The 17,850-nt window shown below is 37.5% G+C and overlaps 1 protein-coding gene across 2 annotated transcripts; it reads left to right on the top strand.

The window, feature by feature from the left end:
• The first annotated feature begins 1,635 nt into the window (after positions 1-1,635).
• On the top strand, positions 1,636-8,731 carry MANBAL (mannosidase beta like). Of its 2 annotated transcripts, none has more exons than XM_026665047.2 (3): positions 1,636-1,732; positions 3,500-3,696; positions 8,024-8,731. In XM_026665047.2, the coding sequence occupies exons 2-3, from the start codon at positions 3,547-3,549 to the stop codon at positions 8,129-8,131; spliced, it is 258 nt and encodes an 85-aa protein (XP_026520832.1). In that variant the 5' UTR covers positions 1,636-1,732; positions 3,500-3,546; the 3' UTR covers positions 8,132-8,731. The 2 variants fall into 2 exon arrangements, with proteins under 2 accessions (XP_026520832.1, XP_087815486.1); XM_087959360.1 differs by lacking the exon at positions 1,636-1,732 and adding an exon at positions 1,946-2,033.
• Positions 8,732-17,850: the final 9,119 nt, after the last annotated feature.

Genomic DNA, 17,850 nt, shown 5'->3' with positions numbered 1-17,850 from the left:
TAATGGACCTCATGCTATAATCCTTGAATTCCACAGGTTTGCTCAAGAATTGAGATCAGAGTTAGGCTATGTAATGTAAGTTTTGTTTGCCAAATTAGCTTGTCTTTTCCAAGAATCATTCTTGTTTCATGGCCATTTTTTTCTTAAATGTTTTCTATATTCTCCATAATAAATGTCCAGCATCTTTTTTTAAATACTTGAGCATAATTTAGCAAAGCTTTACGTTATTATTTTGATTATTGTTGTCTGATATAAGTCTTCATGAAGTCATTATAACTATAATTAAGTAAAACAGAAGCTTCTATTACCTAAGTAAGAAATGTTTATTTGGGAAAAATAGCAAAAAATATTAAGAATTAAACTTGTGGAGAATAGAGTGGTTATTGCTGTTCAACAGCAGATGTCACTGTTTAATAATTATTTAACCATTCCAGCTGTAACACTTTGTTTAAGCTGTTGTATTAGCTGGATCTTTGTATTGTTGATTTTAGTTATTATTGAAGTGATTGTATCACCTACCCAGGATTTTGCATTAGTCACAACATCTCAACCACAGCTGTCAGCAAAATCATAATGATGTCAATCTTTTACAAACTCTTATTTTGATATCCTGTTTTTACCAGATGCTTTGAAGACATTTAAAGATATAATTTGTCAAATTCATGACTGGCCAGATAAAATAAGATTTGTTTAAAACGGAATTCCTTCACATGCCATAAATATATCTATTGCAACTTATAGCCACTTGATAGTTAAAGCTACAAAATACATTGGGTCATGTATATGTATTTATGTTTCTCTTTATAACTTTTTATCTGTTATGGATAAATCCTGGACTTTTGTGGTGTCTGGATATAAGGTAATATTTGAATAAACATAAAAAGAAAAATATCATTCTTGACTGATTTCACAATTTGCCTAAATATGTCTAACTCCACTATGTAGAATTCCAGAAACGCAATAATTCTACTTCCAAATCTCATCAAAAGGATTTTAATGTGCCCTCTTTCTCTCTCATAATTCTGGAAGGGGAAAGGATGCAGAATAAGGAAAGCAGGATAACATTCCACCTTCTTTGCAAGCTCCTGCTTCTCTAATGTTTCCTCCATTTCCCCCACCCAAACCTGTCAAGAAGTAAAAGAGAATCATCGGTAACCCTCCATCTATTCTAGAATTGTATTCTCTTCTTTGCCGCCGTTTCATTGCATAGGATCCGAGTTCCCTGCTTCAACCCAAAATAACGCCTTAAGACAGAGGTCTCCAAACTTGGCAACTTTTAAGACTTGTGGACTTCAACTCCCAGAATTCTCCAGCTAGCATAGCCAGCAGAGTTGAAGTCCACAAGTCTTAAAGTTGCCAAGTTTGGGGACTCCTGCCTTAAGGTCGAACAAGCAAACAGAAAGGCTATTCATAGGGCGGGTGGTTCCACGGCTCCAGCTGTCTACCCCCACCCCATCCGTGAGTGTAGGAGCCCCAAGGACCCTGGTTTCATAATATTTGGGTCGGTTCTTCCCCTTAACCGCTTCCCCTGGTTGATGATGCTCTATCGGGTCTGAGAAGTAAGTCTGGCAAAAAAAAAAAAACCCTTCGCAACGCCAGCGAACGACGGGAAGATGGAATGAGGGGCGGGGCTATCTGGGCAACGCGTTGCTACCGGCCGTTGCTAAGGGAGGAAGTACTTCCTGGGGGATCGGAAGTGCTTCCGGGTAACGAGGTTGGATTTGAGTGGGAGGTAAGAGGGGCGCTGGGCGAGGTTAATAAGATTCCTGGAAGTCTTTGGGGCGGCGGGCATGAGAGATTGTAGCCCCTCGTTTGAGAGGGAGAAAAATGGTGGCTTTTCTATAATTTCTATCTATTCTGGCTCTAGTCCAGCCAGGTTTTATTGATCTGTGCGAGCTTTTCGCATTTCTGATGGGTTTTTCTTCTTCTTTTCGTTTAACCGCCTGAAATAAATCCTGAATTTCGCCTAGCAATTAGTCTAATGCTTTCCCAAAGGGGAAAAAACTCTTAACGGCTGTAATTTTACTGGTAGGGTATATATTTTTTAAAGTAACTTCTAGCAATGGGGGGATTGAAAGTAAGAGAGGAGAAAATCTATCCCTTCGTAAATAAATGTCTCCAAGAGATTTTTTTTAAAAAAGAAAAGAAAATGCACTTGGCATTTGGGCAGATAACTTAATTGTTGGTCGTATACAGTTGGCTCTGGTCTTCCTGTTTTAAGATTTAGAAGATTTAGAATAACAGAGTTGGAAGGGGCTTTAGAGGTCTTCTAGTCCATCCCCCTATACCATTTCAGACAAATGGTTGTCCAATCTTTTCTTAAAAACTTCCACTATTGGAGAATTCACAATTTCTGGAGGCAAGTTGTTCCTCTGGTTAATTGCTCTAACTGTCAGGAAGGATCACTTTAGTTAAACTGTTTAAATTGCTTCCATTGGTGGAGATTTAATAGTTTATTTTTAAAAATAATTCTGAGGGTTTTTTATGTATATAATACTTGGGTGGCAAAACACTACAAAACTAAAAGGTATAGACCCTGTGGTGAGTGCTGAGCCTAGAAAGATGCTGTCCAGCCTTCAGAACAGGAAAACATGAGAAGAGTCAGCATGGAAGGCTTAAATGTTAAACGAAGCTTTTGGTGCTATTTTAACTGTTCTCAAATTCCTATTTGCTGCTGTCCAGTTACTTCTTGTACTTCTGTGATATATTAGTGTTGTGCTTGAGAATTCTGCCTTATCACATCATTCCAGCTTTATTCACCCTCTATGTTTGGATTAAAATTCCCATATCTATTTTTAAGCAGATATTCCAGAGAAGCTTGCTCTTTGTATAAAAATAGACACAGATATCATCCCTCTATATTTTTTAATATATGCATTGAAATGGTTGCCTCAGAATTTGTATTTTGATAATAGGAGTTGTATTGACAAAAGGCAGGCCATTATACAATTTACCAAATGCAATCCATTTAAACAGGAATTTAAATACAATTTGGAATTAAAAACCAACAATTAAAATAAGCATCATTAGAGTCAGTGAATTCAGATCAAAAAGTCACTGCAATGGCAAAACTTTTAGCTTGGTAAAGAGAGAATAAAATTAATATCTTAGGGCATATGTACTATAAGACAAAAAACTGTAAGTATCCTAATCCTGAATAACTGAGGAATTTGAAGCTTATAGCTGGGTTTTTTTATCACTCCCAGTAATGGACTGATAGTAACCAAGGAGGAATAGGATTTGCCAACCTGACTTGTTCCACATGTTTGTTGGATTTCCATGGAAATAAACTTCAAAGTGCATGCTAGCTGAGATTTTTAAAACCTGGAGTCCAACACATCTGCAAAGTACCCAATTAGTGGAGGGTCAGTATCACACTCAAATAATCAACACTATTCTGACCATTGTCTCATCATTTTGCACTTTAAGGAGTACCTGAATGAAACTTATGGCTTTATGGAAAAAATGCATATTTCAACGGAACTTCTTTTCTTTGCAGAAACAAAGCAATCCAATTTTGTTGGAAGTGTACTTAAGGACTTCACTATGGCTGCTGAGTTGGATTTTTCACCTCCTGAAATCCCAGAGCCCACATTTATGGAGAACATCTTACACTATGGCCTTTTCTTTGGTGCCATTTTCCAGCTCATTTGTGTTCTGGCGATAATCCTTCCTGTTCCAAAGACATATAAAATGGTAAGCATTTCTTGTAACTTACTACCAGTTTGGCAACAATCCAATCTTTACCTTTTTTTCCCTCCCTTAAATATGCTGTTTTTTTCTTTTATTCTTTAGTGAACAGAGACGTCCGTTGAGAGGTATTTCATCTATTAGAGTCTTTCTGTGCATAATAGGAAGCCCATGGCATCCCAACAATTGCAGCTGTTTCCTTAGAATAGAAATATGGAAAACCTTTTTTAGCTGAAGGTGACCACACTTTTAAATGTAATTTTCCAGAGAAAGCACATGGCAGAAGTGGGTATGAGCAAAGTCAGTACAGGCTTATACTAAAACTGAGAGTAGTTCAAGTCAGCATTTCCATTTCTTCTTGCTTCCTTCCCCTCCCCTAATTCTCTCTCTCTTCTCTTATTTCATCAATCATCTATTTCCATTTTTTCTCCACCAAGCTTATTGCCATTTTTACACTTCTGAAGGCAGATACTTTTATTTCCTCCAATACTTTTATAAGGTCTCTCATCCACACTCTGATCTCTTTTGTTCTTCTCCACATCTCTCTTTTTTTTTTCTGGGAAGAAAGGGGGGGAACAAAATTAAGAGATTTAATCCAATTCAGTGACAATCATAGTAGAAAATTAACATAAGGAAAGAGATGGCCAGGCTACGTACAGATTCCTGGCAAACTGAGAGGACTGTTCTTAATTTAAAACATCTCTTTGCCAGGAAGTGATATAGCAAATGATTCCAGATTAGGGGAAAACACAAGACTCTAGCTGGGCAAAAATCAGGGTTCTAACCACTAGGCAAGACTCTGGTCATTGTTATGTTTTCTTATATACTTCTTGTACAAAAATTAGTTGCATATCATGAATTATTTGTTATTGAGATTATAGTTCATTTCCCAAAATACCACTGACAACATCACTATTCTGTAATTGTCACTTTTATTTGGTTTCAAAGTATGACTACCTAACCAATCTGTGAGCCTCCTCTTGAGGATTTTCAGAATTCAAATTTTGAATAAGATTAACCTTGTGACTTGATGGCTTGATGACACAATTATGATTGTAACCGGTGATTTAAAAAATAGTCTCCCTCCCTCCTGTTTCAAATTTATTCCAAGTATCCATGTTTTTAGCAGGACTGTTTTTTCTCCCTTTGCACCTGTCTTCAGTAAGCATAAATTGTTTTAATTTAGTCCCAAATGCTGAGTATTATGCCAACTAGCTGAGGAGTTTGCAATTATGAATTATTTAGTAGCAAAGAAAGCAGTTTTATTGTTTGAATGTAAATTAAGTCAACTTTCCAGCAAAAAATAAAACATTAAATTTCCCCATTGAAAAGCAAATGCCAGAATATAATGCAGCTATAACATTTTTTAAATGGCAGGAATTTATTCCATAAGTTACAAATTTTCACATAGAAATTAACCGTGTAATTAACTAGTATGGAGTTACCATAAAGATTTATATTTTATAAATGTATTAATCTTTCACATACTAGTTTATATTTCCTTCCTTTTAAAGAAATAAACCTTGTTTATTCCCCCCAACAAAACCCACACAGCATACATAAATGTATACCCACTCGAATTGTTTAATTATGAGGTGCTTGAAACTTGGTTAACTGTATATTGTTGAGTTAGCAAGGTGCCTGGCAGAACTATTGGATACATTCATGGTTTAGCCAATTTAATGACTGCATATTAAAAAGCTTAATGGCCAGAGAGTAGGAGAGCCTAAAGCTGTTTTCTTGTAGTATAAATTTTAAGAATAAAATGATATTATTAGATATGAGCAATTGGATCCAGTGAAGGACATTCGAAAGTTACAATCAAGCTAATACCTCAAAAGATATATTTATTCTCTGTTGGGGTTGACATTACAGTAAATATTAATTTGTAATTTTAAAATATCCAAAATTGAATTCCTTGAGATTGTAAGTATCAGTGGGCTGCAGAAAAGAGGCAAATAGAATTTTCATAGCACCTGATTGGGGCTTAAGTTATCCTGGGAATCTCCTGGTGATGAACAATCATCCTTTGCCATGCACTATTTCCAATTTAAAATTCATTCTGATTATTAAAAGGAAGCATGGATATTCTTTACTTAGCATAGTCATTTTATCTGTTTCCGTATTTTCTTTTCTGTATTCAGAAGCATTTAAACTTTGCACTTTTAAGTCTCTGAATGATAAATGCTTTTGCTTCTGTTTGTCCAAAGGATTGGTGTTTCCTGTGGGTGATTCACCTACCTTGGCATGCAAGTCCACCATCCTTTGTTGGAAGGACACATAAGCAAATTGCCCTAGCCCTGTAACATAGCAGAGATTTCAGTCAAATCCATAAAGATAAAGATACTGGCAGGTCTTATCCCCTTTCCAGCAAAGTAAAATTTGCATTGCTTTCTAACAGGCTTAAAATCAGCAAAGAGCCCTCTGCCAGTTTTTATGCTTTGTTTCCAGTTGGCATACATTAATTGTGGATATCTTTAGAATCCCCAAAAAATTTATATCAAAATGTGTTTAATGAGGAAAAACAACCTGTGAATTTAGCTTCCTCTAAAAATGTCATGAATGTGTATGAGCTTTTCTTCCTTTCTTTCTTTCTCTCCTTTTTCTTTCTTTCTTTCTCAAGATGATACTTTGATTTCAATAAAAACTTCTCCATATGTTTCCAAAAATTTTCCACCAGTTTTGTAAACTTATCAGGCATTATGTATCAAAGTAGGCTAGACAAAGGTTGGAGCAAATATTTAAATATTTAAAATTGAAGCTGATACTGAAGTCATAAATTTTGCATAGATAGAGCCTAAAAATATCAGTTTCAAATGAATAGTTTGGTGTTCTGCTAATTTTGGACACATACTAATCTTTGTTAACACAAAACAAATAACACAAAACAAATAACGCATCATGAATTACTAGATTATAATCTATAAACATTTTTAAAGGATTTACAGAAAGCCAACACAATCAGGATTACTGAATTATCTCAGGTGATAACGCTGTTCCAAAGGGCAGGTGCTAGGATAGATAAGGCATGCTTCTTTGGTCTCACTAGGTGGCAGTGTTTCATAGAGGTGATCCAAAGCATGTCCACTCTTCAAATCTGAGGGTCAGCCAGAAACAGAGATAGATGGCAGCACAAATAACAGCGCCTCTGTCATGAAGGGCTTTTTGAGTGATAACCATGAAGTGCACCAGGAACTTGTAGATCCCTAATGCAGCTGTGTAGTACTGATATTGATGGATCCATAAGTATACACACCATTGCATTTTGGACCAGTTGCAGCTTCTTGATGGTGTTTAAGGGGAGCCTCATATAGCATGAATTACAGCAGTCCAGTCAGTAAGCGACTCAGGCATGACTGACCACGAGTAGGGCTTCCGGATCCAGAAATGGGGGCAACTGGTGCAAAAGGTGGATTTGTTTAAAGGTCTTTCTTGGTCATGACTGCCAGTGCGAACTGCTCTTCAGTGGGAATAGAAAACCCAAGAGGACTCTCAAATTGCACACAAGTTTTGTCTGGCAAGTTTAATCCTATCCAAAAAGATAGACAGTCTCTAGATTTAGGGAGCCTTAGAACCCACAGCCTTTCAGTCTTGTTTGGGTAAAGCCATTTACTGCTATCACCTATTAATCCTCCCCACCTTCACTTTGTTCTGTTGCTCTTCCGTTATTATGTATTATTACTTTTTATTTTATTTATCAAGCATGTATTACATAACAGATATAAGTAGCGTTAGGACAGGGACAGTAGGCATGTTGCTTATGCACGCCCCTTAAAGACCTCTTAGGAATGGGGTGAGGTCGACAATAGACAGTCTAAGGTTAAAAGTTTTGGGGGTTTTGGGAAGAACCCATAAAGTCAGAGTATTCCAGGCATCGACCATTCTGTTGCTGAAGTCGTATTTCCTGCAATCGAGTTTGGTGCAGTTTACCCTGAGTTTGTATCTATTATGTATCTATTATTATTTTATATGTAATATGTATCTTATTATTTTCCCAGCTTGGCTAGAAAGCTGTGCTGATAGGCACTCATCACCTCAAAATACAGATGTCCAATGTTAAGACTGTAGAGTTTTTGTTGTTTTTAAAAAATGACATTCATAAAAGCTTCTTCCAAATAAAAATATCTAGGGTCAGCCTGAATAAACTTTTTAATTACATTTTCTGTGTAAAAGATATAAAACATGCAGTACTTAGAAGTACAGTGCATTTGATTTTATAAATGATTCATGAGCACGTTTCTCCAGCATTCTTATGTACCAGCAAATAATAAAAAAGATCTACGACCTATCCACAAAATCATTAATGTTCTGTTTCCCTTAATGAACTTAACAGGATACTGAAAGCTTTGAAACGAAAACTGCTGAAGTAGTCAAGAAACCCAAAATTGCTGCTATCTCAGTGAACAAGAAGCTCAAAAAAGAAACAAAGAAGAAACGATAAAGTGTTATCATGATGAAATTTTCATAGCAACCTTATAGCAACAAGTCAAATTGCAGTGAAGAGGACGCTGGCGAAAAATGAACATCCAAATATATTTGATAAAGCTGTCCTTATTCTGGTTTTGAGGAAGTAGATAACACTTTCTAAAATGGCTTCAGGTTTATTGTTTCATCTGATCTGTAATAAATAACCTGTAAGGTTAGTGAGAAATATCTTGCAGTTTGGTTCAGTAACAGGAAAACAATCTTTTCTTTGGGCAATGTTTGAGGGACAACTGGATGATAGACATGTCTCATCACATCACTCTTTTCCATTTTTTAAACAGAGGGATCAAAGACTCTACTACTTTTGTATGTTGTTAATATAATTGGTTATATTATTCTTTCAATTTCTTTTATTGAAAAACAGTCCTAATAACTGTCTGGATTTTTTAGCTTTCTTTGAATTTGAGAATTGTTTGGCATTTTACTGTTTCCCTATTCTTGGGTATAATTAAACCAAGTTGTTGAAATTCTCTTTAAGCTTGTTGGACTGAATAAATGAAAACTGTGACACTAACAAAAGATGAACATTTCTCTGCCAATAAAATACATCTCAGAGGCAGTCTGGCATAGTGGTTAAGGCATCAAGCCAGAAACTGGGAGACTGGGAGTTCTAGTCTCACTTTAGGCACAAAGCCAGCAGGGTGACCTTGGGCCAGTCACTCAATCTCAGCCTTAGTAGGGGACAATGGCAAACCACTCCTGAAAAACTTTGCCAAGTGAACTGCAGGAACTTGTTCAAGCAGACTCGGACAAGTGGACACAATCAGAAGTGCGGGGGGACGGACCTTTGTAGGGATATCAGCAAGTCAGTTGCAGATCTGCTACTAATAAACAAAATGTACTTCTAAGTGAGATAGCCTCTGTTGTGCTGTTGCTAGCAAATTGAAGACAGAATTGTGGTGTCTGTGTAGCCAAAACAGCTACTGAGAAACTAGAAGCATCTGTTCACATTCCTGGGAAAATTCCCAAATCTGCAGATGGGAAGAAATTTAACTAGATAGAAACTAACCCTGAACAAAAATAATCCATGCTGCCAAATATATATATATATATATTTATGTTAATATCAAAATATACAAGCTGCTATGCTAGGTGTCTGCCCCACCATCTTATGATGCTCCACAGGCAAGCTTGCTTTGGGCAGACTTTATTATGCAATAGGTCAAATGTGTCACCTCTGCCATGGGATCCATGAAGCTGGATCAAACCAATCCAGTGAAAAGTAGTGCCTTCCGTGGGATAAGAGAACAAACCCTTCTATGCAAACATTATGGCGTATCAGTAGGAGGAGCCTGAGAGTTCAATCCCAGGCAGATGTTTCTCTCGTAGGGCGCAAAGAAAAGATATCTGCTGCAAACTCCACATATAGGCATCAGGAAGGGCATCTGACCAGTAAACAGTCACCTCAATTCTACCCCAAATTACGGGACTACATGGTCATAAAAAGTAGGAGTGAGAGAAAGTTGGGTGACCTGCAACCCCTTCAGGATGACCCCCTCTGGTCCAGCCATGGGGCTGTCTGCTTCCACAGCCATTTATGTTTCAACTGCCAGAAAGGTTTTTTTTTCAGCCCTGCTTAGGAATCCCAACTTTATGAAACATTTCCCAAGGTCACTATTCCTACTGATCTCAGACCTAACAAAAAGGTTTTCCAATACCATTTGTGTCAGGAGAGCAGGTGACGAAGACTCTTCACCTTGTATCCCCCTTTAAATTCAAAGTTCAGGATGTAGATACTGAGTTTAAAATAGTGTTTCTCAATCTTAGCAACTTTCAAATGTGTATACGTCAGTTCACAGAATTCATCAGTCTTACTGCAAAAGTACAGTGAATAGTCCTTTGCCAGGGTAGCAGCATAAAGCAAACTGCCAGGAGAACAAAATGCTTGAGGAACAAATAATTGCCAGAGAAGTGGGAAAGAGCCTGTGGAAATGCAAAAAAAAAAAAAAACACCACCTCAATTTATTTTGTAAACTGCATAAAGAAAAGCTCAGAAAAGAAAACCTGGCATTAAACTAACATACTAGAAATTGTACCTTACTTCATCAAACACATAGCAGTTTATCCACTAGATATTTGGTGAAATGAATAGCAATTCATGAAATCTTGTGCCTTTTATAAAATTGATTAGGCAGAAAGGGTCCTTATTAATAAACTGATTTTGGGACTCTTGGGCATGCAAATATAGCTGTTGCATGTTCAGTCTCTTAAACATTCCTTTGGCTTAATTATTTCTTAGTATTTTCATTAGCAGAAGTACATTAGTATTTTAAAAAATAATTGTTATACCTGATATATGAGCGATGGTGGAAAATTCCAGAAGACACCAAAGTTGTGGGCTAGATTTAAAAGTTAAAAAACATCCTCTGAAAAAGCAAATCAACTCCATGTTCTTTCCAAGGAAAGCACATAAATAGGCCACGAAATCATCAGGATTCAGATTCCACAAGAAGGATATTTTACTTAAAATACAGTGGAACCTGGAACAAACTGAAAACACATTTTTGTTTAGCTTCTCTTTGTCTGCTTATAAGGTAATCCTCAAAGCCCCTGAAATCCTGCTACTCATAAATAATTGAAATTGACAAAATCAGGAATATCATTTCAACTCCAAAGGCTGAGAAGTTTTTATGTACTGATTAGTACTTTCCAGCTTCTGGTCTTTTAGCAATTATTTTAATTGAGGACATTTTAACCCTCTGGGTAAAATAGTCACAGCAGCTAATAAAATCATCCAGATTCTATAGCAAAAGTCAACTTCCAATCTTCTACTTTGTGGTCCACAGATTTTAGAGGCTTTTGCAAATCTTTCAAGGGACATCATCCCCAGCCAATATTCTCAATAATAGCAAGACCAGATTAATTTTTCTTTCTCCATGGGATAATTGTATTCTAAGGTGAGATGAGAGCAGTAATTAAATGCTCCTGGAGGAGTGCTCTCTTCTATTAAATCTCTTTTTCCCCCCCCTCTCCTTTTGGAGGACCTATTTTGGAAGTTCCCAGTAGACAATGCCGAGATTTCTGCACTGGATTCTGGTCGACTTGACTTTTCTCCCTCTCAGCAATAACTAGGATAATGGCATTTTTCATTAAGAGAAAATATATTTGTGTATTGAGGATTCTTCCCTTTGCAGTCTGCTTTTATTATGTTTCATTACATTGCTTTCTGTTGGCTGAAATTGATTATGTTAACAGCATGTCTTTATGCAGCTCTTGTTCTGGCCATAAGGTCCCTCAGGAGGCTCATGACCCATAACCCTAGGGGCACAGTTCATTTAAATCCTGATTAATCCTTTTCAGACCTTCTTTACTTTTGTTTTGGTGCACTTACTCCCTGCCTTGCTGTGCACCCAGGCAGACAGTTGTTCCTGGAAGAGAGATAAAGCAGCAGCTTGGGGCTGTTTTAAGGCAGGCAGATACCTGCCCTGGCTTCTTCAGGACTCAGAAATAGATGGTTTAGAGCTGTTTCGTGGCTGCTTGATTGGCTTCTTCTGAAGCAAGAACCCGAAGCTGTAAACAATTTATGAAAATAAAAGTATTCTCCTGACACAGATGTGTGGTTTTAAATTGGGGAGCTGGCAATGAATGTGATTTCATTCATTTGATTTATAACCTACCTGATTCCCAGAAGTATTAAAAAAAATTGTCTGGACAAGAGTAAGGGGCTTCCCATGTGAAAGAGCTCTTAGCAAACCTCAGCCATCAATGTAATAATATTGGGGAGCAGTTTCACTAATGAGATCCATACTGTAGTTCAAAATAAGTATAAGAGTTTTCCTGGATTAATCCAATACTATATAGCAAACCATTATGTTAGCACCAATCAAAATATGCAACCTTTACTAATGGCTTTATTCACAATACCTGTTTTGCTGAGTTGCTGATGCTTTAGTGTCATTTCATCTTGTCATTATATGATATTGAGAATAATGGTGCTTATAAGACCCAATTTTAATAAATGATTTATATTAAATAGTATACCCTAGTATGATTTGATTGCTTATTGTACCCTATGACTATCATTAAGTGTTGTGCCTTATGATTCTTGTCTCTTGATGAATGTAACTTTTATGTATACTGACGGCATTTGCACCAAGACAAATTCCTTGTGTGTCCAATCACATTTGGCCAATAAAGAATTCTATTAAGTTGTACAGGGAAGTTCCAAATAAGCCATCATATATCTTATATTAAATACATTACTTTGTTCTTCATGAAATCAGTCATATCCAAAGGTCCAGACAAGAAAATGGGATATCTATAAAATTAAAATCTCTGTTACCTTACATAAACAGGCTAGGAGGTACTCCCTCATTATGGAAGCTCTACATTTACCAGGGGAAATTGTATGTTCTCCTGTTATATGCAATTATTGTGCTCAACACCACTGTCTAGTGCTTTGCACTAAAAGCAAACACACACAATTTGCTTAATAACTTCTAGTTTTAAACGCTGTTCCCTAACCTGTAATATCCAGGGTTCTTAAGACATTCATTTAACTTTGTTGGTGTTTGATATGTAAACTAAATCCTGAACTGAATCACTGAATTACTGCTACTTGTCTTCAGTTGAATCTTTTCTGGCTTTAGTATTTGAAATCATTTAGCCAGTCCACCTGGAATCCTTTGGGCTAAAAACATGTACAGCACCATAAGAGTTAGTATAATTCTGCATCTAATAATTAAGGGCGCAATGACCTCATTCACATGGTATGTTAGGCCAGGGATTCTTAATAATAATGGTTTATTGGGGGGGGAAAACTACTTTTGGGTAGTTTCAGGTATCACACTAAGGAGAAGTTATGAATTTCAAACCAAATTAAAAGTTAATGAAAAGCTGAGCAACACTCATTTTGTAGTTCCCTTCGCACTACTATACTCAGGTTTTCAGTCACACAATTATTCCAACACAATTATAATTTGGAAAGAAATTATATAAAGGATCTCAGGATTCTGTCCATCTGTCCGTCTGCCAGCAGAATAGCTGTCCAAAACAGAAGAGGGTCAAATTTGTTGAGGTTACAGAAGCCAACAAAGGAACAAGTTTGAAAATGGGGCAACTCAGATTGGGAATTCTGAAGGAAAATGATCCCCCTCCTCCAATGCATCTCTGTGGGAAAGGCAACTGGGCAGCCTCTTGCATTCTTCGTGATTTTGTTCCAGGTCACCAAAAATTGAGACTAAGGTAAATGATACATACTGTAATAAATTTTAAAAATGTCATGGGATATGGATGCTAAATCCCTTGCAACATGATGAAGATGAGGTTGATCATTATAATATGTATGGGTGATGCAATGAAAGGCAATTAAATGGCTCTGCCTGAAGGAGGTAGATCTTTGTTATGTAGAATAGACTGGTCCAGGCCTTAATGGGCCATTAACAAAGGTGGGAAGGCTGAGTTTCTGTCTTCCTTTTAGGGAAAATATTCTGCTGTTTTAATATTTCCTAAAATACTTCATTTTCCTAGGAGAGGGGTGGGTGTTAACTTCCTACAATATGACAGAAAGCGAGGCAATAAAACCTTCTACCCAAACTAGATTAGCTGGATTTAAACAATATTAATAAGCCAAAATGAAACAAACCACCTAGTGCAATATACCCTACCCCTCTTTCCATGAAGATAATAGTCTTTGCTACTCATTTCCAAGTTATCTTGGAGCAGGGTTTCAACCTTGGCCACTTTAAGCTGTGTGGATTTCAACTCCCTGTTTGGAGAATCCTGGGAGTTGAAGTCCGCTCAGCTTAAAATGGCCACGATTGAGAAACACTGTCTTGGAGGAATCAATGCAGACTCACAAGAGAACAACCTACAGGCTACTGTTGACAGAGGGAAAACTATGATTAAATGCCAACCTGCCTGACATTTTTCTATTGTGTCCATTGTGCATTTACCAGAGCAGGTCCAGGCCAAACTAATGAGTCATGACTCATGACTGTTAGAGCCAATGAGAGAACAAACTTCCTTTTCCTCCTGAGCCTTCTTTTAGTCACCTTGGCTGTTTCTTGAGTCATAGTTATCAAGGCATGTAGGTACATCTGCTGTTTGATGGTAACCTCTTTGATTCCAGAATTACATTTTTGTACTTCTTAAACCTTTAGGATGTTAAAAAAATCAGAGGGGCACATGGCATGCTACAGCATACAACAAAATCACCTCTGAATATGTTCATTGGAAGCACCCTATATTACACTCTGTTGTGGGAAAGCTCTGACTACTTCTTCCTGAAGAGAACAATGTGGTAGCCAAACATGTGGTAGCCAAACATCACCAGAGGTCTGGTAGCATCTTTTCTGAGTAATGAATTTCATTTAAAAGGCACTCTGTACATTCCTGAAAGCCACAGCTTACTTCATCTGAGACTTCTGATGAACTGCATTTGATGAAGTGAGTTTAGCACACAAAGGTTTATTCCTTTTAATAAAACGTGTTGGTCTGAAGAAGCGTTCCCTGAAGAACTGACTTGATGACACATAATCAAAGTTACCCTCACTTTGAAGAGCTATTTAGTCTTGTGAAGAAGGGCAAGAAGGGAAAATAAGGCACCTGAATTTGCTCATCATAAGGTAAAAAAATCATTTGACTAAGTGTTCCTCCCTATCTGTTGCAAGATGTATTTTTCCATATTTAAATTACAATATTCATTTACAAACATGCACTCATGCATATAAATGGATATATGCAGATTTTATGCAAAACTGCCTCTTGTCATTTTTGCCTCTTCGTTGATATTATTGTATCGACTGCTGCATGGATTATGAAATAAGTCACTACCACATTCATGTGGCACAAACCTGTAAGTAACTATTGTTTCTCTGTCCAACTCTCATACAACACACTCACCAGTAAATCTACTGCATAGATAGAATTTGCATTCCTCACTGGTTTAAATATGGGTGAGTAGCTTTAGGTTCACTACACATATCTTGCAAATGCAACCTCTCCTTCTTTAAAAATGGTTCAGGAGGTACAGCTTATGTAAAATACTTCTGGATGGTTTTTAAATGAAGATGGACTGCTGATAGCACCCACCTTTTACTATAAAGCACATAAGTTGATTATTCACTCCTGAGCTCAATATTTAGTGATCAGTTTAATAAACACCAAAGAGTTTGGAAGTGCATATAATATGCAGCCCTCCAAAAACTGATTTTTTCCAGATATATGGGACTAGTACACTCATCATTCTCAATCAGAATGCCTAACTGACATGGTATTTTACTGGACAGCGTATGAACATTAGAAGCCCTGCTTAAACTCTCATATCCTAGATAGGGCTGTGATGGAAAACCTATGGCACGTGTGCCAGAAGTGGCATGTGGAGCCATTTCTGCCAGCACGCAAGCCATCTCTTGGAAGAGATGCACTGCACATGCGTGCACCTCCCGACAGCCAGCTGATTGTCAGGTATCTGCCATGCATGCACGGGGGCAGTGCACGAGAGACATGCATGCATGCACAGAGGCATGTGGTGCATGTGGATGTTGCACCTGTGTTGCATTATGGATGCAGGCCTGTGCACTTTTGGCGTGACAATGAAAAGGTTAGCCATCATTGCCCTAGGGAGATATAGCTTATGAGCCATGGTGGTGCAGTGGTTAGAGTGCAGTAATGCAGGCCAGGAATGGGATTCAATTTTTTTAACAGCCGGTTCTGTGGGTGTAGCTTAGGCGGTGGTGGTCATGTGACTGGGTGGACATGGCTTGGTGGTCATGTGACTGGCTGGGCGTGGCCAACTCAACATCACTCACATCGAGACACGCATCTCCTTGCCTGGCCTCTCATGACTGTGGGGATGCTGCAACAGTTGTAAGTGTGTAAAATGGTCATACATCACTTTTTTCAGTGCCATTGTAACTTTGAATGGTCACTCCACACAAACAAAGTACCAGGACAGGAGGGGGAAAAAACTCCAGAGAAGTTCCAGAGACAGGAAGTCTAGTCTTGCCAAGAATGTAATAAGGGTTAATGGAGAGGCAGTTTCTGTAAGCAACACCAGAATGTTTCCTTCCTGCCTTCCTTACAGGATTAGGCCAATAATTTCTTCTAACAACTGGTTCTCCGAACTGCTTAGAATGTTAAAAAAATGGTTCTAGTGAATAGGTGCGAACTGGTAGAATCACACCCCTGCTGCAGGCTCAAGGTTGACTCACACTTCTATTCTTCTGAGGTCAGTAAAATGAGGACCCAGATTGTTGGGTCTGACTCTATAAACCATTTAGAGAGGGCTATAAAGCACTGCGAAGCACTATATTAGTCTTATTGCTATTGCTATATAGGGCATTTGAAGAGACGTTCATTTTCCAGAATGTATTTGAACACTGCAGTCAGCCTGGTCATCTCAACATTGTTCTCAGTAGGCATTTGAAAACATCATGAGGTGTGTTTCAAAGCACGGTGATCTAACTGTTTAACAAGCTGTTGAATTCCTTTTCAATTTTGTTGATGTTGTGGGGTTTTCACTTTATACCAGCATTTTAATTTACTAGGCTTTTTTTTTCCTGCCTAAAATGTTTTAGAGAAGCCATTTCTACTATTTTCTGCAAGCTGCTTCAGGTCACCTGTCTCACAGGGAATGTAGAATAGAAACACCAAAGGGACGAGCAGGAGAGAAGGAAATTATAATCAGAATAAAAGTTTTACCTGCTGATTTTCACAGATCAGAATGTAGAAAACTCAGGAGCAGATCTAGGGGGTTTGTTCATTCGGCTGGCCATTCTAGCTTACAGAAAATCAAAACTCAGGTCAAGGATAGTTCATGGTGTAATACCAACCAGGCAACTGCAAGTGGTTCTTGATTTACAACAATTCATTTAGTGAACGTTCAAAGTTACAACGGCACTGAAAAAGTTGACATGACTGTTTTTCACACTTATGACCGTTGTGGCATCCCTCCAGGGTCACATGATCAAAATTCGGATGCTTGACGACTGGTTCGTATTTATGACGGTTGCAATGTCTCTAGATCATGTGATTCCCTTTTGTGAACTTCTGACCAGCAAAGCGAATGGGGAAGCCAGATTCACTTTACAACCATCTTACTAATTTAATAACTATAATAGAATAACAGAGTTGGAAGGGACCTTGGAGGTCTTCTAGTCAAACCTCCTACTTAAGCAGGAAACCCTATACTAACCTTTTTGTCGTTGCATGTCAAAAGTGCGTGCTTTGCTTAGCAAATATGGAAAACCGATATTCTGAGTTCAGTTGTGGTTGTAAGTCAAGGATTACTTATAAACCTACCCAGCTCCTTCAGTCTTTCTTATTTTTAAAAAAAGTTTTATTAAACAGTGGTGACATGGACTATTAAATATATAATATCTTTATTATAGTCTCCCACATTAATTCCCAGTAAGAAAATTTCGGGTCTAAATTCTATTTTTTTTTTTTTTAAATTATTACACGAAAAAGAAAAAGAAAGACATTTAAAAACAATCCTTCAGTCTTTCTTCACGGGGCTTCATTTGGTTCCCTGTTATTCACAATGCCCTTCTCTGAAATTATTCTTCAGTAGTTACTCTAACTTTTCTTAAAGAGCGGTGGGCAGAAATAGATACAGTATCTGTCCACGATAGAATAAAGGGATACAATTGCTTCCCTTTGAAAATTATACTTATGCTAACGAAAGGGCACATTTACAATTCATACCAAGTTGAATTCAATGCCTGGTGACTT

Source organism: Notechis scutatus, chromosome 3 (assembly GCF_049901735.1).
Source record: "Notechis scutatus isolate UNSWTSFEM ecotype Mainland chromosome 3, rNotScu1.2, whole genome shotgun sequence".
Classification (NCBI taxonomy): Eukaryota; Metazoa; Chordata; class Lepidosauria; order Squamata; family Elapidae; genus Notechis; species Notechis scutatus.
The sequence above is the reverse complement of the archived record's forward strand: the minus strand, read 5'-3'. Positions and strand labels throughout refer to the sequence as shown.

What these genes read in the sequence shown, in the direction of transcription:
- MANBAL (XM_026665047.2), top strand. Translation starts at nt 3,547, where the DNA reads ATGGCTGCTGAGTTGGATTTTTCACCTCCTGAAATCCCAGAGCCCACA. An exon ending in TTCCAAAGACATATAAAATG is followed by an intron (nt 3,697 to 8,023) that starts GTAAGCATTTCT and finishes TGAACTTAACAG; the next exon opens with GATACTGAAAGCTTTGAAAC.